At 38.2% G+C, this 22,443-nt stretch overlaps 2 protein-coding genes across 3 annotated transcripts in view; both read right to left on the bottom strand.

Moving 5' to 3' along the window:
- acad11 (acyl-CoA dehydrogenase family, member 11) overlaps window positions 1-801 on the bottom strand; it is a 123,979-nt gene extending 123,178 nt beyond the window's left edge. The window contains exons 1-2 of the mRNA XM_016237322.1: window positions 665-801; window positions 461-560 (exon numbers count right to left, since the gene is read on the bottom strand). Coding sequence (XP_016092808.1) covers window positions 461-560; window positions 665-789 — 225 coding nt within the window. The 5' untranslated portion in view covers window positions 790-801. The remainder of the gene's footprint in view (window positions 1-460; window positions 561-664) is intronic.
- A 2,788-nt stretch (window positions 802-3,589) lies between these two features.
- Window positions 3,590-22,443, bottom strand: part of pxdc1b (PX domain containing 1b) — a 35,922-nt gene continuing 17,068 nt past the window's right edge. The window contains exons 2-6 of one of the 2 annotated variants that reach the window (XM_016237320.1): window positions 13,230-13,321; window positions 12,920-13,037; window positions 12,611-12,700; window positions 7,248-7,359; window positions 3,590-4,377 (exon numbers count right to left, since the gene is read on the bottom strand). In XM_016237320.1, the coding sequence (XP_016092806.1) occupies window positions 4,248-4,377; window positions 7,248-7,359; window positions 12,611-12,700; window positions 12,920-13,037; window positions 13,230-13,321 (542 nt within the window). In that variant the 3' untranslated portion in view covers window positions 3,590-4,247. The remainder of the gene's footprint in view (window positions 4,378-7,247; window positions 7,360-12,610; window positions 12,701-12,919; window positions 13,038-13,229; window positions 13,322-22,443) is intronic. The other variant, XM_016237321.1, reaches the window with a different exon arrangement.

Below are 22,443 nucleotides of genomic sequence, written 5' to 3'. Positions count from 1 at the left end.
GAAGGCTCAGGAAACCTTTGCAGGTGTTTTGAGTTGATTAGCTGATTGGCATGTCACCATATTCTAATTTGTTGAGATAGTGAATTGCTGGGTTTTTGTTAAATGTGAGCCAAAATCATCACAATTAAAAGAACCAAAGACTTAAACTACTTCAGTCTGTGTGCATTGAATTTATTTAATACACGGGTTTCACAATTTGAGTTGAAATAAATGAACTTTTCCACGACATTCTAATTTATTGAGATGCACCTCTATACATTTGTGTTGTGTTGTCAAGTTGGACAATCACTGGTGCCAAAGTCCTTTTTGCATGATCACAACAGCGCTGGATTGACCCAAATAAACTATATTAAACTCAACATTCCAATTACATTCAATTCTACACTGCAAGTATTCTACAAATAATCAGTTATTCAGTTATCCTGAAGTTTCACATACGTACAGAACACAGTAACGTTACCTTATGAGCTCCGGGCAGCAGCTCTCCTGGAGGTTTCTTTCTGAGCACATAACGTTTATCTGCAGTCTCAATGTAAAACGTTGGGTTGGATTGCCCAGCTCTATTCAAAACAAATAAGTACAATAGAACAAATAACAAACAAAACATGCGTTTTGTTTGCATGAGGTGCACTTGAAAAATTATGTGTGTTGTGAAATTTCGTACCTGTACTGCTGCAGAGTTAAAGTGCTGTTGCCTGAAATGCTGTCAAGTTTCCCTGACAGATATCTTTTCAGGTTATTAGCGTCAAATCGATGTTCTGGACGGACAGCGGTGATTTGGCGATCCATTGCGTTACAAAGTGAAATTGAGAAATAAAGTTCACGACTTTAGGATATTTCAAAATAAAAGTCATCAACTTCTGCTGATGTGATGTAGGCTATTGGAGCAGCAGACCCAGCGCCGGGAAAAAAATGACTTAAGTTAATGTGATATTGCCATGTACTTTTACAGGCTTGAACGGATTCAGCAAGCATCTTTTATATGGGTGACTCCTCATGTACAGGCAGTTTTGATTAGCCTACTTGGATTTTTAAAACGTTTACAACTGTCATATTACATTATCACATAGTGGAATAAAGATTTGATGATGGACATGATCACATGATCAAGTGGATTAAATTATATATATATATGACCAAAGTTAGATAGCAGTCATAGTCATAAGGTTTTTCAAAATGCTTTGATGAACGTTGAATAGAACAGTATTTTTTTAATAGAATTATTTTGTAACATTTTAATTGACATTACTGTCACTTTTAATCAATTTAGTGCATCATTGTTGAATTAAAGTATTAATTTCTTTCAAATACAACACCTTACTGACCACAAACTTTTGATCTACTGTTTTTGTAATATTATACAACTTAGTTTTAAAATACTATGAGTGAACGGCAGGTGTCAGCACACTCTAAATAATTAATAATGGCTGTCATAAAGTGGAGCTCATCAGAAAGAAGAAATTACAAATCAATCCAAGTCCATTTTTCAGTTAAAAAAATATATATTATACACACATAGCTAGATGCTATTTGGAATCATATTTTGAGAGCTGCAACTTGTTATTTTGAATATCTTTCTGTGAATAAAGTTGCTTTCAAGGATCAGGTTTGTTATTATTGTTTGTTATACCTAGTCTGATTATTCTGAAGAAGAAAACAAACTAAATCATAACACAAACTAAACATTATTTAGCCTATACAAAAGCTTTAATGGCATGTTATTTATAAATTATTTACAAGCTATGCAATTAATTTCAAATATACTGTACAAATGACTATAATTAGCAATACATGATGTGGTGCCCAGCAGTCAAAAATAATTCACGTAATGCTACATATAAAAGTATGTGCATCATAACAGAACAGACAATGTTATTTTCAATGCAAAAATAATCATTACCTCAAAATTCCAATGATCAAAAATAACCTCTTTTGGATCTTTTCTCTGATATGTATCATACCTAATATGCAATGTGCTCTGCATTTGGTCATGTCCATGTACTTTAATTACTTTAAGCACAGTCTATCCTTCTTGCACTTTGTTTGTGTCCAACAAGACATTAGTGATATCTTTGCTCACATGCATCCAGGTTTAGATGTGAGACAGGGAGTATTTCATGGCTAGGCATGATGGATATGACATGTCAGAGGATATGTTCAAATATATTATGTGCATCTTGAAGAAAAAAACATTTAACTAAGCATCAGATCACTTGCATGTTGCAAAAAATATGTAAATATGCTCTCTAATACGGTTACACTCTTAAAAATAAAGGTGCTTCAAAAGGTTCTTCAAGCGATGCCATAGAAGAACCATTTTTGGTTCCACAAATAACCATTCAGTCAAAGGTTCTTTAAAGAACCATCTCTTTCTTACCTTTTTATAATCTGAAGAACCTTCTTTCGCCACAAAGAACCTGTTGTGAAACAGAAAGGTTCTTCAGATGTTAAAGGTTCTTTATGGAACCATTTAGACCAAAAAGGTTCTTCTATGGCATTGTGAAGCACCTTTATTTTTAAGAGTGTACTTGACCCAGTCTCCCACAGTTCAGATCATTTTATTCTTCCTATATGTATGCTTTAAAAGTGGGAGCGATTATTAAAGCTACAAAATTTGTTAACTAAAAAAAGAGCAGAACATTCTCACGGGTAGAGGGGAAACATGATTCTATTACAAAGTAGGGTGTGTGTGTGTGTGTGTGGACTAGGCACCATGTGCCAAGTGAGTGTGCAAGCCCTTTGTATTCAAGAGAAAAGAACAAAGTTCAGCTACTGTCCACAGTCATTCAGTAGAAAAGAGGCCACAAGCTAATAAAATTATCTTCTGAGAGCGATTTAAATTGTCTGACAAGAAAGACACCACTATACATCTGCAAGCTTAATTTTGCTAACCCCAATGCCCTTAACACTAAGATTAATAAAGCAGTGATTTCATAACAAAATCAAAGGTTTTACAGTGGTGTGAAAAGGTTTTTGCCCCCTTCCTGTTTTTAAATTTTTTTGCATATTTGTCACACTTAAAAGATTCAGATCATCAAACAAATTTTAATATTACACAAAAATAATGCAAGTAAATACAAAATGCAGTTTTTAAATGATGATTTCATTTATTAAGGGAAAAAAGCTCTCCAAACCTACGTGGCCCTACGTGAAAAATTAATTGCCCCCTCCTGTTAAATCATGAAAGAACTGCAATTAACCACATTATTTTAGAAAGCTGAGTTAAATTTCACTAGCCACACCCAGGCCTGATTATTGCCAGACCTGTTGAATCAAGAAATCACTTAAATATAACCTGTCTGATAAAGTAAAGCATGCTTAAAGAGCAGCACATCATGCTGCGATCTAAAGAAATTCAAGAACAAATGAGAATCAAAACAGTTGACATGTATCAGTCTGGAAAGGATTATAAAGCCATTTCTAAGGCTTTGGGAATCCAGCGAACCATGGTCAGAGCCAGTATCCACAAATTAAAAAAACTTGGAACAATGGTGAACCTTCCCAGGAGTTGCCGGGCAACCAAAATTACTCCAAGAGCACAACGACGACTCATTCAAGAGGTCATAAAAGAACCCAGAACAACGTTAATAAACTGAGTTTGCAATTTTACATATACCCTTTTTTCAGTTGTTGGCTATTTGAATCGGCATTTTAAGTTACAATGGCATATACAGTATATCAAGATAATATTCTATCTTGATAAATCCTTATGTGGATCTTCTTCTCCAGGAGCATCTGCAGATCATCCACTAATGCCAAAGCATTGTTTCTAATGTAGACTCTTTCTGAAGAAAACATTTTTCAGGCAGGTTTTCTGGGCATTGGGCCTTGAAAAAAATGAATCACAACCTCAAAAACAGTACAGCCTGAACTTTACAACCAAAAGAAAATGAAACAAATCTTTCAGGCCCCCATCAATCTGTACACCAGGAATAGCAGCTTATTTCTTCATTATGTTAGTTCCTAGTAGTACAGCTACAGCATGAGTCTAGGTTGAATAATGAGGCACGTGGGTGAATATAGTGTAATTTTTGGCTCAGGCCAACCAATCTGATGGACAAAGTCAAAGCAGGAAGCAAGCAGCGATCTCTGCATTCAAACTCTTCCTGCCGTCATAAACACTACTAATCAGAAAATATAAGCGCTGGCACATCTATCACTTGGCCGAAATTACATGCTGGATCTGCACTGTTTAGGTGGGATTCAGTGCTCCCCGTAAATGTCCACCCATGCAGAAATTGTTTGCATTACTCCAAGATGTCAGTTTCAAAGGGAACCAGGTGGTAGTAGGACAGGTTAGTGACGTAAGCTTCAGGATCATCATCACTCAGGTCTTGATCTACAGGATCCAAAGATTCTCTCCCATCCTCATCATACCTGCATATTTAGAGATAATACAACCATTTTAATACATGAAATGATAGATGAAAAAAATCTTAAGAAACAATATAACTCCAAAACAAGCTGCCTGCTGGGACAGTATACAGTATTAAGGCATCATAAGCTTACTTCTATCATAAAGGAAGCATGTTTGCTTTTTAAGCTGTAACAGGACTTCACAGTACCATACATTTGTAACGAATCAGCTCATGGGAAATATGAATAATTAATCATAACTAGTTATAATTAATTATGAATATTTTAGACCCGCTGTAGATATTTAGCTGACCTCTCAGGGTCAACTGTCTTGTCAATTCTAAGAACGTTAATTTCCTGGTTAAGGGAAATAACTTTCTTACTGTACAATTCTACAAAAGCTTGTAGCATAAATCTGCATGATTAAGTGACTATTTATTTTATTAGATGGACGGACGCTGAAGTGCAGGCACTTGTAGCAAATGTAGCACTGCCAGTTGTCGTTGGAGATTCTTAGTCCTCCTTTCCGTTCTTTCAATCGCTTTACGTATACGTCGACTTTCCATGTTCATTATTGTGAAACCCGCGAGACACAACAAAAACACAGCTCCGATCACAGTGTCCTTTATCCTCCTGTTGTTAATGTTGTTCTTTGTTTACATTGTTGAACGCCGCACACAAATGACGTCGCTGTCGACCGGCTTACGTCACTTCTTAGTACACACTGTCAGTGCGAATGCAACCCTATAAATAGTACTGGGAAATAATTCGCGCAAAATCGTCCCAGTACTTTAGTACCGTACGTTTAGTTCTGGAACTAAAGCGGTGCGAAAGGGCCTAATAATATACATAATGACCTGAAGGATCATGTGTGTTCATTCAAAGAAAGGTTTTCCTATTAATTAATTAATTAGCAAAGAAAAGTCCATCCCTTGTGGATTTTCCTTATGGACAAGGCAGTGATTTTCTCCACCTAAATTCCAGGAGGTCGTAAATGTATCTGGTGTCAGGGTTGCCATGGTAACCGGGGGGGCCGGGTGGCAGACAGCCTGGCATCCAGTTTATTGGGTGAGGGGACTGTGACGATTTGTTAATCTAATGAATAATTGATTTGTTAAATCAAATGAAAAATGGTGTGTCTGATTGGTCCAGACGCTACACATTCATCCTTCTGTGTGAAGGTACCATATAGGGAAACCTAACCCTAACACACAATATCAACAAAAAAATCTAATTTATATGCTAAGGAAGAGAGAAGGATTGTAAATTAACTAAACAACAGTTTGTCTTGTCTTTGTAATGCTTTAAAGGTGTCATAGAATGCATTGATACAATATTTTAAATTGTTCTCTGATATCTACATAGATATCAGAGAACGGTTTTATCTCCAGATCTCAAAAATCTCCAGAAACGGTTTTACATGTCCATTTACAACCCAAGGATTTTTCCCTAGAATGAAATGGTCTCAATGTTGAGCTCTGCTCTGATTGGCTGTATCACAGTGCGGCTCATTTTAGTAGCTCACACAGCAGGAAGGAAACTATAAATAACAGGGAAAATATATATTTCAATACAGTCTCTCGCAGTTATATCGTTGGGTAATTATACTGTATATAAAATGCGGGCATCAGGGAGCCGCATATTAATATGCGGGGTATTGAAACTGCGTTCGAATGCACAATCGCGTTTTACTTTCACTTTCGAGATTTGCGATCCCACGTGCTCTGTGTAAACTACAGCGGCAGTACTTTCCCCACATTTGACAAGATCAGATACTTGTCAGTGGTGCTCAGGATCTGTAAATCATTCGCCATTATCCTCAGTCATCCCTCCTTACTCTGTTTATGTGGTAAGTGAAATCTTATGTCCTGTAACAGGCTACCGCTAGCAAGCAGCTAACCATGTCCCTTTAGTGGCTCGTGTTATTTCATTAGTACGCGCGTTATTTGTTTTCCGTGCCTTTCTGAATACAGACACCAACCCATCCCTGCACATCACATCCCCTGCACAGCCTGGAACATAACATTTATTTCCATGATCTGCCATTTTCGCTATTATCCTCACTTGTTTCTTCACAATACCTGCAGAACTTCTGATGATTCGGCTGTGCAGGTTCGGCTGGCGGCTGGCATAGAACATGGGCGGGTATAAGCAAATGTTGGGGGCGTAACTATTAGTGATCCCGACTGTAACGTTACGGTTGGTGTTATGTTCTGATTCGCCTATTTTTCAGTGGTCTTTTGCATGCATGAGATTTACATGAGAAGGAGGAAACAATGGTGTTTGAGGCTCACGGTATGTCATTTCCATGTACAGAACTGTTATTATTCAACTATGCCAAGGTAAATACAGTTTTCCATTCTATTAAACCATTAAACTATTGTTTAATCAAATTTCAACGTAACACCTTCAAACTACAAGCTTTAAAACCACTTCAGTCTAAATCTTTTTTATAAAATTGTAAAAAAAAATGTAATTATTGTTTAAATATTGTTTAATTATTATGAAATTGTGTAGGAGGACCGAAATAAAAATCTTGATGATGACGACTTCACATTATGTATTAGTCAACAGTGTTTGGGATGGAAGGAGGAACTGTGTAAATCATGTATTAGTGTGGGAGTAATTTCATCAAACATCTAATAGGGAGGGTTTCATTCCAGAGCTTCCTTCTCACACCCAGGGAAGGAAGTATCCCTTCCTGTGTGTGACAGACTACTATGCACTCAAGGAAAACATTACTACATGAATGTTGTCAATGGCTTATGTAAAAATGAATGTAATCAGGGCTCTCTGACAACAAAGCTTTATCATTATCGATATACATTTCCTGTATTGTTATGTACTCTGAGACTTGGACTGGGATGACAGAGGCAATGTCGGACACTTACGAGTGCTGGGCTGAGTCAGTGGAGGAGGGTCTCTCTTTGTCCAGTGGAATGCTCTCATCAAACACAATGGTCTCTGTGTTTGCCAGGCAAAACCCATTAGACCTCATGATCTCTGTAGAAATGTCAAGTGAACAGAAATCAAACAGAAAACTCTGAAATACAACTCTCAAAGACTATTTATATTATTATATATAATATTTATAATATATTCGTAATAACTGTAACAAATGTAATATGTATGCAATATGTAAAAAGTACCATATTGGCCCGAATATAAGACGACCCCCCCTTTTCCAGATGTACCTTTTGGAAAAAGGCTTTTTAAAAACCAAATCTTGTTTTTTCTCAGTAAAACACATTTTGTCTTTAATTATTTTCATATTGCATATTTTTCCTATTTAAATTTTTGTTTTGAAAGTATGGTAAAAACTGGTAAAATGTAGCAACAATCACATTTAAAAAATATACATTTCCCTTTCATGGGAACTTCGAACTGCGTCCTCTAGGGGTCACTATGGGGAACGCCTCGTCGTGACCCATGTCTGAAGCATACATTGAAAAAACACCAACTCGTTGGCCGGCGACAGCCATGACGTCACTACCGGAGCGACTATAGTATAAATAGGCGCCGGGAGCACACATCATTCTCTTCTTCGTCTTCATTGACTGTTTTGTTTGAAGCGTGCATTTCTGTGGTAAGAGCGATCTCTATTCATCTCATTATGGCGAGCACTAGCAAAGTGTTTAAGAATGTGTGCATCCGTGTTGACGTTGTTTAACATCTGATGACACACATGATCTATGCGTTATATGCGAATTAGCTGTCTGCTTCCCGCGATTCAGGACTCGCCGCTGCTGAGGCACGGAAGGGAATGAGCTCGTGGGGATCGCAGGTGGATCTGGCCAATGAGTTTGAAGAGGGGTTTCCCTTTCGCGATCGTCGGCTGTGCACGAGAGTGAGCCGCTGGAGGATGATGTTATTTCATTAACATTGTCTGATATAATCTCTGCTGGGATCAGCCCAGCAAAAGCAGGAAATGTCTGAGGAGGGCAAAGAAGCTGAGGCTGAGCCTTCCCAATTCTCCTGCCCTGCGTATGATGAGCTTTTGGAAATTATGGATTGCGCCACGGCGAGGCTTTACTTGCTGTGAAGCGGGTGAAGAAAGTGACGTCGCGAAGTATCTCGATGAACGTTATTTTTCTGGCCATAACCCTCCAGCTCAGGTGAGCCTTCTTTTCTTCCTGTTTTCCATACAGAGTTTGAGAAGGAATGGAAGAGGCCCTTTTTTCCTCACGCATCCATCGATTCCAGCATACGAGTTATGCCAACATCGAGGCGATGCGCGAAAGCGGTTATGGGAAGATGCCCCTATAGAGAGACGCTGGCTAGCTATCTCTCTATGGATGAGACGTCCTCTTTTAAGACTCCCTCCTTGACATCTCGCTCTAATGCCAGGGCATATGCAGCAGCAGGTCGGGCTGTCGCTTCATTGCACACGATGGCGATGCTCCAAGCATATCAAACACAGGCTTCTGCGGGAGCCTTTGTGATCATCAGGCCCCGGCGCGTTACTGCAAAAAAAAAAAAAAACATTTCCTGGACGTCCGGGCTGGGATTACGCTTTCATGCTACCCTGACTGGTCTACCGTATCTGGGTTGCCCTGAGGGGCTTCCCGATCACCAGGATATCCCCTCTTGCTGCGTCATCGAGCGGGAGGTATAGGTGGCATTATGAGAACCTTCCTGTGTAAATGCTGTCTCGGGCAGTCTCAAATTTGTATTTGAGCTTGCCTCTCCCGTTTGGCCCAGTACTTCCGGATATCTGTAAACAGATGCTTGGAAAACTCTAAAATCCAAATACTATGGTAAGCGCACACGTTAAGCTTTGCGCACTTTTCTACAAATCCACATAGGTGGTAAGTGTGCACGTTATGCTTTGCTCTCGTTCCCTACTCAGGGAACCATGGTTACATAAGTAACCTGAGACGTTTTTGATATACCATAAAAAAAAAAAAACCGGTAGCCCATCTGAATTAGGACATTTAGGCTGTCCATCTAATAGTAGCCTACCAAAATCTTATTAACAGTAGAAGTTAAATCTTACTATAGTCTTCAAATCTGGGTACTGTCTTACATTTTAAAATCACAAAGGGAGTTTGGTCCCATCAGGCTAACGTGACAGTTATGACTCATGCAGCTGTAAGGTTTTCTTTCTCTTTTGTTTTTACTCACGATCTTTACAACAGGCATTACATTACATATTTCATGGCACACTCGTTTTATGTGTATTTGGCGCCACCTATGGTTATGGGTGTATTATTGACATGTCAAAGTCTAGACCCTGAATATAAGACAACCGCGTTTTTTCAGATGTATTTCCAAGAAAAAAACATTGTCTTATATTCGGGCCAATACGGTAAGTACAAGTAATATGTAAAAAATAGAGACATTAGCCCCCTTCAAATTAGGCACCTTGGGAACTCACACAGTTCTCCCAGCATCTCTTCCACTATTCAAAACAGTCTGCAAAATCCTTTGTTGTAATAGACATAATCTGCCTTGTCGTATTTTCCTACATTTCATTGATGGTCTGAAATTTCTTCACATTCAAATGTGATTTTGTGTGCATCTCAAAAAATTAGAATATTGTGAATTTTTTTATATTTTTTTGTAACTTATTTCAAAAAGTTAAACTTTCATATATTCTAGATTCATTACATTTAAAGTAAAACATTTAAAACGTTTTTTGTTTGCTTGTTTGTTTGTTTTAATTTGGATGATTACAGCTTACAGATCATGAAAGTCAAAAATCCAGCATCTCAAAATATTAGAATATCTACATTTGAGTTTCATTAAATGACCATCCCTACAGTATAAATTCCGGGTTTCTCTTGTTCCTTGAAACCACAATAATGGGGAAGACTGCTGACTTGGCAATGGTCCAGAAGACAATAATTGACACCCTCCACAAAGAGGGTAAGTCACAGAAGGTCATTACTGAAAGGGGCGGCTGTTCCCAGAGTGCTGCATCAAAGCATATTAAATGCAAAGTTGACTGGAAGGAAGAAATTGGGTTGGAAATTAGGCATGGGCCGATTACCGGATTCAAGGTATATCGCAATTTGAAAATGTCACGGTTTCAAAACCGCTAATATCTTCCGTTATACGGTTCCTGCGGTATTCGCTGTTTTTCATGTCTCCTCAAAGACTGAAAGTGTAGGAATCCCTCAGGTTGAGTGCAGTGTAGAGAGTAAAACGTCTCCTCCTCCTGTTGGTGCGAGCGAGCTGTCAGTCACGTGTGTATGATGGCCGAAGGAGCTTCCTCTGGAACTTACGCAATCGGCAACCGGCCGTTTATTGTTTTATTGCAGCCGATCTCTGTTCTGGACTTGCACAAACTGCGTTGCAATGCATATCATTTTCCAAATGTCGTTTATGTGAAAATATGAAGTCTGTAAATGCCCATTAACAGAGGCCAGAGATACTGAAGACGGACGCAAAGAGAAAAATACTGTAGCAGGCAGATCCCTCACTGTTCATGATGCATGAACTATTGGAATAAAATCCTAAATATTGATTTGGGGGTTAATATGAATGTGTTTCTGAGGGGAACTGACTGTCTTCAGAAACGTTTAGATGGTATTTTCTTTTCATCTCGTATAATTCACATTAAAGCAGTGTTTCAGCGCAGCTCTGCTTTGTTTACTGCGATAACCAAGGAAACGCTGTATCAGAGCCTCCTGCTGTCAGAGTGTGAATCTGAGTCCCATTCAGAGCTTCTGCTGTTTCGTTCAGGCATGTAGTATAATTTCACAAAGCTAGTCAGAACATTCTGTTTTTGCTTCAAATTGGGTTATTATTCATTCAAATGGTGTATATGAAATTATATAAATAAATGATATGAAATGATATGTATATGAATTATATAACTAAAATTAAATAACTGTAATTACAGATTTAGGTAAAATAAAGATGTCGGTCTTTATTTTCTTCTTTTTAGGGCAGCAGTAGCTCTAGAAGCAAATCAACCATCCACATCAAAAGCTGCAGGACAGCCCATATTTCAGAAACAAATCAAAGAAAAAATAAACAAATACTACTGTTCCAAATATTCTGTATGTTGCTCAAAATATGTTGTGTTCAGATTTTTTTTTTTTTACCCAGACATTTCAAATTAACACATTTTAGAGCTGTAACACCAATATGGTGATAAAGTGAAACCGTGATATTTTGCTTAAGGTTATCATACCATCAAAATCTCATACCGGCCCATGCCTATTGCAAATGGTGCACAAGCAACAGGGATGACCGCAAGATTGAGAATACTGTCAAGTAAAGTCGATTCAAACACTTGGGAGTGTACCAAGCCACTTCTGAAACAGAAACAACATCAGAAGCATCTTACCTGGCCTAAGGAGAAAAATAACTGGACTGTGCTCTGTGGTTCAAAGTCCTCTTTTCAGATAAAAGTAAATTTTTCCTTTCATTTGGAAATCAAGGTCAGGAGTCTGGAGGAAGACTGGAAAGGCACAGAATCCAAGCTGCTTGAAGTCCAGTGCGAAGTTTCCGAAGTCAGTAATGATTTGGGGTGTTGGTGCTGGTGTTGGTCCTGCAAAGTCAATGCAGCCATCTACCAGGAGATTTTGGAACACTTCATCCTTCCATCTGGTGACAAGCTTTATGGAGATGCTGATTTCCTTTTCCAGCAGGAATTTAGCACCTGCCCACAGTGCCAAAACCACTTCCAAGTGGTTTGCTGACCATAATATTACTGTGCTTGAATGGCCAGCCAACATGCCTGACCTGAACCCCATATGGAATCTATGGGATATTTTCAAGAGAAAGATAAGAAACAGTCGATCCAACAATACAGACGAGCTGAAGGCTCAATAGTGCCTCAGCAGTACCTCAGCAGTGCCACAGGCTGATAGCTTCCATGCCACACCTCACTGATGCTGTAATTTGTGCTAAAGAAGCCCTGACCAAGTATTGAGTGCATAAATGGACACACTTTAAAGAATTTGAATTTTTCTGCTTTGCAAATCCTTTTTTTGATTGATCTTAGGAAATATTCTAATATTTTGAGATACTGGATTTTTCACTCTCATGAGCTGTAAGCCCTAATCATCAAAATTAAAACAAAAACACTTTTGAAATGTTTTACTTTACATGTAATGAATCTAGAATATATGAAAGTTTCCCTTTTTGAAATAAGTGGGGAAAAAAAAAAGTTTTCACAATAAACTTTGGTTGCTGGTACTGCCTAATGCTACAAGGAGTGACAAGGACTCTAACAAAATATAGAACTAGAGACAAATCAGTCAGGAAGGATGAGGAGAGAGCAATTGTCTGTAGCCATCACCTGCAAAACCATTTCCTTTTGGGGGGTTGTTTTGCTGTTGCCTCTCCAGTGCACCTGTTGTCACTTTAATTTGCACCAAAGCAGGTGAAACTGATTCACAATCACTTATGCTTCCTAACTGTACAGATTGATATTCCTGAAGTTTAACTGACAGGGTGTTATACGATTAAATGTTCCCTTAAAATCTTAACACTATTACAATAATTACACTATTAATTTTATTGCTTACATTTTAACAATATTACACTATAATATAATATTGTAATATTTACAAATATTAACAAGCATATTAACATTAAAAACCTATACCTGAAATCTTAACTGGATTTTGAAAGCATGGCTGAATTTTGTGGACACTGTCGTTCCTCAGGACCTGGTCAAGCTGTGAGCGTTCAAAGAATGTTAAGACAACTTCTGACCTAGAAAACTGAGAAAACATCCTTTTAGTATGCAATTTAAGATAACACTTCCAGTAAACCATTCAGGAAGATGTTCAGGTAATTAAATTAAGCTGTTAGCTGGCAAGATGTAATAAAGAAATAACAAGAGATGTTTCTTGTTTGTTGCACTCAAATACACAAGCCCTTTTCTTGCTGGTGTCAATAGTTAGATCTCTCACCTTCCAGGGCATGTTAATGGTATTCTTCAACAGTCGCTCCACTTCATTTAGCTTTGTCTCAATGTCTCTTGCTTCTTTAATCTTGACAAGCCCTGTGTGAGAGCACAAACATATCAGCATATTCAGCCTTTATCATCAGATCAGCATTCTGCCTCTCACCTCAAGATTTTATGTGCAGTTCTATTGAGATGTGGCTCATTGACTAATTGGGTAATAGGCTAATAACTATTTTACCACTTCTTTTATGAGCTTAGCAATCATTGTGCAGTCTAGACAAGGGTGCAGCGATATTACTTTCAGGCAACACCTAAAACAACTTTATTTGACCCCATATATCATGTAATGGACCATAGAAAAATCTTTCCTAGTTTAGTAAAAGGTTGGCTTAAATGTGAGCAAGTCTGATAAAGGTCCTGACCTTTGTGTTAACAATACTCAACCCATTACCTATCCATTCAAAGCAGTATTTACAAAAATGAAGACATTTCTTGTAAATGACATAATTCACAAGAGTGGCATACAAGAGAAGATGTGCCAAATTACATGGAAGGCCAGGCATTTTTATTCTCCGAGGAGCAAAAACAAATGCTGCTAATATGTTCACACAGCTGCTTATGCTTTTTTTGTTCCCACACACTCTGACAACGATGTGAAGCTCCAAACATAGGTTTGGGATGAGCATTTAGTCCTGTCAATCATCAATCAGCATTCATGGTTCCATCCCAGCAACAATTCTTCCAGTGTTTATCCTTGTCCTGTCCTGTGAACAGTGTCCCAACCCGACAAAGTCCAGCACTTCACCTCCAATGAAGAATGCTCCGCAAAGATCCTCTTAATCTGGTTGCCCTTTCAGGTAGGCATCTGCACACCCCAGCCATTTCAACTGCTACTCAAAATTCCAGATAAACCACTTTCATCCAGAAAATCTCCCATTCTAAAAATAGGAAAAGGGACAGTCAACTGATCGAGGCACGTTTGCTGCCCCAAAAATCTATTTCCTACGAAAACAAACAGAAATGCAGCTCTTTTCCTTATTCCCGCCAGGCCGTTACTGTTCAAAGCAATGTCCCATTACATCCTGAAAGCATTTCTAATGATCTGATGTGGTATTCTGAAGATCTGAAGCAGTATTCCTAAATGTATAATAACATTTTTTAAGTGTATGGTAAATGATAGACATGTCAATCTAAGCAAATAATCCAATCCAAAGATGCTCCAACTGTAAAAAAGTGCCACACCCAGCATATCCTAGATCAAGTTCCTATTGGTCGGATTACCAACGATTTTCAAATGTAATTTTCAACACTGTGCCATCACTGTGACATGATCAGATCCCAGAAGTCATAGCTTTAGACTAACAGCATGTCATGGCACTCCGTAAACATTAATCCACGATCTACGCATCACTTTATATTGTGCAAAGGCACGTTTGATACAAGATCAGCTACTCTAAATATCGTCTAAACATGTTCCATTGAGTTCAGTCCTTATGTCAGCACTCCATAATATTGCAGACCTTTTTAAAGCAAATCGAGACCATCTTGGGAGGTGTCTGAGTACAGAGGGGCTTCCAGAAGTCATAGATCCTCTTCTGACTATTATTAATTCATCATTGTCATCAGGATATGTCCCCAAAACCTTCAAACTGGCTGTTATTAAGCCTCTCATTAAAAAACTACAACTTGACCCCAAAGATCAAGTTAATTACAGACCGATTTCGAATATCCCTTTTCTGTCAAAGATACTAGAAAAGGTAGTATCCTCACAATTATATTCCTTCTTAGAGAAAAATGGTATCTGTGAGGATTTCCAGTCTGGATTTAGACTGTATCATAGTACTGAGACTGCTCACATTAGAGTTACAAATGACCTGCTCTTATCATTTGATTGTGGTTGTATCTCTATTAGTGCTACTGGATCTTAGTGCTGTGTTCGACACCATCGACCACAACATTCTTTTGAATAGACTAGAAAACTTTGTTGGCATTAGTGGAAGTTCATTAGCATGGTTCAAATGGGACTTATCTGTCCGCCATCAATTCGTAGCAGTGAATGAAGAGGTATCATATCGATCACAAGTGCAGTATGGAGTACCTCAAGGCTCAGTACTTTTCACGCTTTACATGTTACCCTTGGGAGATATCACGGTGTTCTACAACACAGTGTTAGCTTTCACTGTTATGCTGATGATCCTCAGCTCCATATTTATTTGTGGCCCGGCTAAACATACCAATTAGAAAAACTAACAGAATGCATAGTTGATATAAAAAACTGGATGACAAGTAATTTCTTACTGCTAAATTCTGAAAAAAATTGAGGTTTTAATTATCTGACCTAAAACCTTTGCATGTAATAACTAGGGCTGCCCTCGACTAAGGATTTTTCTGGTCAACTAGTAGTTGTTCATTTGAAACATTAGTCGACTAATCACACGTTTATTAATAGACCATTTAAATCATTATAATGAGCCTTTAATTGCATACATAGCCTAATAAGCGCTCAAGTACATGCATAAAGCTTGCCACAGCGCACCGGCAGAAGTAATGATTATGAATGTGTCACTGTGAAAAACAGATAAGGAGGCTGCATTAAATCATTATAATGAGCCTTTAATTGCATACATAGCCTAATAAGCGCTCAAGCACACGCATAAAGCTTGCCACAGCGCACCGGCAGAAGTAATGATTATGAATATTTCAGAGAAAAATAGTAAGGAGACTGCATTAACATTTTAATAATTTGATGAACTAGTGCTTTTTGTTTTCAGATTAAGAGATTAAGTTGGAGACACTGAATTCGCAGTAGTGGATGAACCTGTATTCATGTTTCATACAGATTACATAATCTGAGAATTTGTTTTCCATTTGAATTGGTTCATTTGAAAGTAGATATTTCACTCTCTATAGATATATTTTTAATGTCTGTAAGGCAAAGATATACACAGAGTTTCGCGTTCAAGTTCACAGACCGAGACGGCAGAAAGCACATCAAGTTTGCTTTCTTTATTTTACAAAAGCGTGGTATTGTGAGTGCACACAAATAAACAAAAAGTCTTTACAGATTTGAAAGATGTATTACTCTTATCTGTATGACCAAAAATGAGGATTATTTTAAGATCAAGTGAGTGCACCAGCGCCTCCATCTGTCCTGCAGTGAGCGCTAATGTTCAGCTTCTACACTCCGCACAGACGCTTGAATAGCGCACATTTCTCTAGGTTAACATTAGATTGAGAGGCCATGTAAAGTTGTTAATACTTACATATTTCAGATGATAAGCCATATTTGAGACGTCAGTGAATGATAGTCAAGCATTTGGATGTCCTGCCCGTCGATGTACTGTATTACCATAGACTAGCCGTTAACGATCTGTCCATCATGGACTGCATGACTTCGCCCGTGGATCTTTTTTTTCTGCAACTAAGCATCTAATAAAATTTTGGACGACCAAGCCTCTTCTGGATGACTAATGATTAGTCGACTATTGGGGGGCAGCCCTAGTAATATCCTAAAACACTGTCTAACACTTGATGGCTGCTCTGTCAATTCTTCAACATCAGTTAGGAACCTAGGTGTGCTATTGGATAGCAATCTTTGCTGCTATCAAAAATCACGTTTCTAGCATTTGTAAAACTGCATTTTTCCATCTCAAAAACATATCTAAATTACAACCTATATTCTCAATGTCAAATTCAGAAATGTTAATTAATGCGTTCATGACCTCAAGATTAGATTATTGTAATGCTTTATTGGGTGGTTGTTCTGCACGTTTAATAAACAAACTCCAGCTGGTCCAAAATGCAGCAGCTAGAGTTCTTACTAGAACCAGGAAGTATGACCATATTAGCCCGGTTCTGTCAACACTGCGCTGGCTCCCTATTAAACATCGTATAGATTTTAAAATCTTGCTAATTACTTATAAAGCCCTGAATGGTTTAGCACCTGAGTACTTGAGTGAGCTCTTATCGCATTATAGCCCTCCATGTCCGCTGCATTCTCAAAACTCTGGCAATTTGATAATACCTAGAATATCAAAATCAACTGCGGGTGGCAGATCCTTTTCCTATTTAGCACCCAAACTCTAAAATAATCTACCTAACATTGTTCGGGAGGCAGACACACCCTGTCAGTTTAAATCTAGATTAAAGACCCATCTCTTTAACCTGGTTTACACATAACACACTAATGCATTTCTAATATTTCTAATATTCAAATCCATTGGTTCTCAACCTTTTTTCCCACTGGGCCGCACTATGGTCCAAGTGCAAGTCTCACGGGCCGCACACATATCATTTACATATTATGTCAATACAAACCAACCAGATTTATAATAGCCTACATAGCCTAAATATTATGATATCTAATCGATTACATTCATTGAAATAAATAAATAAATAATTATACTCACCATTAATAAAACACCTGATGCTGTCGTGAGCTGACCAATTTTGAGAAATTCGACTCGAAAGGAGTAACAGCACAATGAAGTTGCGATTGTTAAGTTGCAGTCTGTAAGACACGCGACATTGCAGAAAATGTGCGTTCACAAATGTAGCCTATGTTGATCCAAATATGGAAAGCACTTTCGAATTTAATAATCTGAGGTTCTCTCCAGAGGTGTTTTGCCACATTTCTGCAATTAAGGATGATTGCTGCATAGTATGGGTGTTTCCTTTTGTCTGAACTAAAGCCCTGCATTTCAGCCCGGGCCCAACGGGCCTCGACTTTTTTATGCCCCTAGGGCCGGCCTTCGGTACAATTTTTACGTCATAGTTAAGATGCGGGCCGGGCATTGAGCTTGTTTTAGGCTTCTCCTTATTTTTAGATTTTAGACATCCATCAATTAGTGATGAACTTTTTATTTTTTTTGCCGCGCTGGTGGAAACAACACGAGACCGTGCTACCGCAACTGTCAAGAGCGGCTCGACGGTGCTTAGTGTCCAGCAGCAGCAGCATGCGTGCAGTCAGCGCAGCTGAAGAGATCTGCGTTCAAATGCATGCAATAGCCTTAAGCTTGCCGCAAAGCACCGGCAAAAGTAATTACCATGAATGTGTCAGGGGGAAATAGTAAGGAGATATTGGATTTATTTACTAATAAACTAGTGTTTTCTGAGTTGGTGTCGCAAGGATGAAGTCGCCGATCCTGACTCGCCATCTCCTCAGACGCGCCTTTAGAGAGAAGTGCATCTTTACGGATTATGATTGTAATGAAGGAGTTTTTGTTTTTGATTTGTTTGATTTCATTAAGTAGTAATTTAAAGCTTTCTATAGATATATTTATCATGTCTGTGAGGCATGTATTCGCTGAGTTTCGGTTCATTTTTGTAAGCGCTCCTGTTCAAAGAAGAGATGGCAGAAAACGCATCATGTTTGTTTTCTTTATTTTATAAAAGCACAACGTTTTGTTGATATTGTGAGTGCACACAAATAAAAGTAGACCCTTTACAGTTACGAATTATGTATTACTCTTACCTTTATGAGTAAAAATGACACCGTAGGCCTATCCACTGAAAAAAATGCAAGTGATTGCGCTGGCGCCTCCATGTCCTGCAAAGCGCACTTTAGTTTCCACTCTCCGCACAAACTATTGGAAATAGCGCACATTTATCTAGGTTTAACGTTGAAACATTGTTATATGTTTGAACTGTTTTATATCTATAGATTTTATTTTAGGCAAGTCATGATGATTTGAGAAGGCTAAGTTGATCAAACATAGGCTATGATCAGCTCACTGATTAACGATCAAAAAATGCTCTAAACGTTTTTCTAAATTAACTTAATAAAAAAACTAAACTAAATATAATCATTTTGCCATTACATACAAAACGGAACTATTTTAATATAGCTGAAACAGTAGTATTAGCTGTTTTGGGAGAAAGGGGAAAAAAAGACGGGCGGTAATTCTGATAAGCTTTCAGACACGGCCGGGCTAGGGCCTATATTTGAGGCCCGTGCAGGGCTCTAGCCTGAACATCATCAAGTGAGTGGCGGGGCAAACCCAAAGTTGATGCCGAAAGTACAGCACTCTTCTACCGTCACTGCAGCGACTACTCTTGTTTGTATGCATTCCTTCGCTGGCATTTTCCACATTTCGTTTTTCTCCCTTAATAACAAATGTGTCCATTCTGATGCTCAATATTATCTAACTAATGGCTGCTGATGACTATTTGAATTGAATTCTGCCAAAGTGCGCGCTTGTAAGTGTTTGTTAAATGCGTAACGTTAATTACGTGAGTACAGGTCTGCTCATGTCTGAAAATAATATATGAAAAACAAAATTATTTTACATAACAAAAACATTATAGCTTATATTTGTTTAGTACATTTTTTAATTAATGTAAAATCTCAAATGAATTGTAAAACTGAAAGTTATTTTTTTTAATTGTGTTCAGCATGGCCGCATTTGAATTTGTGACGGGCCGCGGGTTGAGAACCACTGCGTTAAACATTGTTAGGCTGCATTAATTAAGTCAACCGGAACCAGGAACACTTCCCATAACACCTAAGGTACTTGTTACATCGTAAGAAGAATGGCATCTACACTAATATTAGTCTGTTTCTTTCTCATTCTGAGGTCACCATAGCCACCAGAGCCAGTCTGTATCCAGATCAGATGGTAAATGCAGTCACCCGGATCCAGTCCGTATCCAACCCAGATGGTAGATCAGGACCTAGAGATGACCTCTACAGCCCTGAATGTCAGCGGACAACTAGATGAGCCCCAGAGACAGATCCCCAGTGAAGACCTTGTCTTCTAGACAGCCATCGGGACAAGACCACAGGAACCAGATGAGTCCTCTGCACAATCTAACTTTGCTGCAGCATGGAACAACCTGGTTTGTCTGGCCAGAGGAGAACTGGCCCCCTATTGAGCCTGGTTTCTCTCAAGGTTTTTTTCTCCATTCTGTCACCGATGGAGTTTTGGTTCCTTGCCGCTGTCGCCTCTGGCTTGCTTAGTTGGGGACACTTAATTTCCAGTGATATTGTCGACTTGATTGCACAGATACTATTTAAACTGAATTGAGCTGGATGATGACATCACTGAATTCAATGATAAACTGCCTTTAACTGAAAATTGAGTGTTTACTATTGTCCTTTTGCATTATTGACACATTATTTTCCTATTTAATACTGTAAAGCTGCTTTGACACAATCTTTATTGTTAAAAGCTCTATATAAATAAAGGTGGTTTGACTTGACTTGACTACAGTTTTTGCTTTCAGTTATCGGTATGGTTCTCTAAACTGACCATTGTGAATAAACATTTTCCCCCATTCACCAATTCTAATTTAGCTGGTCATCAGACGCTTCTGTATAAATTGGTTATTCGTCATAACAACTTCTTGTGGCAGATTTCTTCAAATTATGTTTATGACATACATTTTTGTGTTAATTATATCAAACCACTGTATGAATATTTATATTCTGACGTCACCATTGCTTTGTGAAATAAATGATTTAAGGAAAATAATATAAATTAAATATAATTAACAATAATTTGAAATCTTTATTTCAGACCATAGTAAATCAGCAAGTAAAAATCAGCGCTACTGCATCTTTCTTCAACATGCCACAGTGGGCTGTGTGTAAAGCATTTTCTTCTGCATATTCTGAAGATCCACTTGGTTCAGGCCAAACAAACATGCTAATTCAACTAGTAGACAGCGTAACTGCATCTGTGCTACAAGCCAGCCATGTGCTGCGAATCTGCGATACTACAAACTTTGGCTCGTGAAGAAAGGTCCTTAAAATGGCCTGTATCATCAGTACCTGATATCTCACATGTTACATTACTGCTTTACACTACATTATTACTCCATTCTGCAGCAGCCTTAATTATAAAACTATGTTACATAACTGCTGCAACAGAGATATCTCCCTCCGCTTGTCATGTCCACTACACTGTGGTAGAAAGAATGGGCCTCCAAACCATTTTCTTCCAATGCAACAATATAATCTATTGCTTCAACTAATGCAGATCAAGTTCTGTTGAACTAATGCCGTTCCTCAGTTGGCTAATCTGGTCTTCCACTTGTATTATAATTAAAACAGAACTTATAGCACGATTTTATTCAAACTGCTGTCTCTCTCACTTTCTGCCTTTCAGAAATTTAGGACATTGGCTCTTATGAAGACCCGTCACCAGGCCCGGATTGGCTAATTGGGAGCACTGGGAGGATTCCCGATGGGCCGGTCTGTTTTTTTGGCCACGAGGGCCATTATGAGGGCCACCACGAGGGCCATCTACGAGGGCACGAGGGTCATTATGTTGTCATGCCACTGGGGTTGAAATATGGATGCTGTCCACTGATCTATAATAGATATTATATATAGATCAGTGATGCTGTCCCTAGACTGCCTGCACTCATAGCAGCCCCACTTTTTTTATTTATAATTTTCTCGTAGACCATATTATTATTTTCACCAGACCTTATCAATAACAATTATTCTCAATTGATAATTAATCATTCTTTTTGCACAAATCATTGTTTTGTTTGTGAAGTAGCCGTTTGAGGACAGCTTTAAGACCAAACGGAATCTTCTGCCGGCTCCCGCTTCACAGTGAGCGGGTCTCGCGCTGACGACAGATAGGCTACAAATCCAAGCACCAGAAGCAGCCCACACTCTCAAAGTTTTCTTTAATTGAAAAATATGCATTTTCATTCATTCAAAGGCTATATGGTTGCAATGACATTTTAGTTCAAAACTTTAAATGCTATTGTTTAAAATGCTTTATTGACTGACGTTTCATAGACCTTCAGTTGTTACGCCTTCAAATTTCATGCCATTTGTAATTTCACAGTATTTTCACCTCCTAACTTACTACACTTGTGAAGTCACAATCCTATATTGGTACAATTTACTTGGGCCGATGACATTTTTTGTATGACATTAAAATTATTTTTAGAATAATTGCACATAAATAGGTTTAGCAAAACAATTGTGATTATTTCTGAGAACTATTTGACTGCAGGCAGACATACATTATGGTACAGTACAAATAGTTGGACCATACCCATACCCACTGTACCACGGACCCTTATTCTGTCCCTTATTTTCTTATAGAACAAACACTTATTTTCTTAAAGAATAAAAGATAAAGAATTACAATTGTCCTTTATTTTCCATTTCTGAAGTTAATTGGCAACCCTACTGATGACGTAATTATCTTTTGACTCCCCTGACAGAGGCACCTTGCTCAAAAAAACAAACAAAC

The sequence above is a fragment of the Sinocyclocheilus grahami genome, unplaced genomic scaffold (assembly GCF_001515645.1).
Source record: "Sinocyclocheilus grahami isolate Dianchi unplaced genomic scaffold, SAMN03320097.WGS_v1.1 scaffold511.1, whole genome shotgun sequence".
NCBI classification, from domain to species: Eukaryota; Metazoa; Chordata; class Actinopteri; order Cypriniformes; family Cyprinidae; genus Sinocyclocheilus; species Sinocyclocheilus grahami.
Note: the sequence above shows the minus strand (reverse complement) of the source record. Positions and strands in the feature narration are given on the sequence as shown.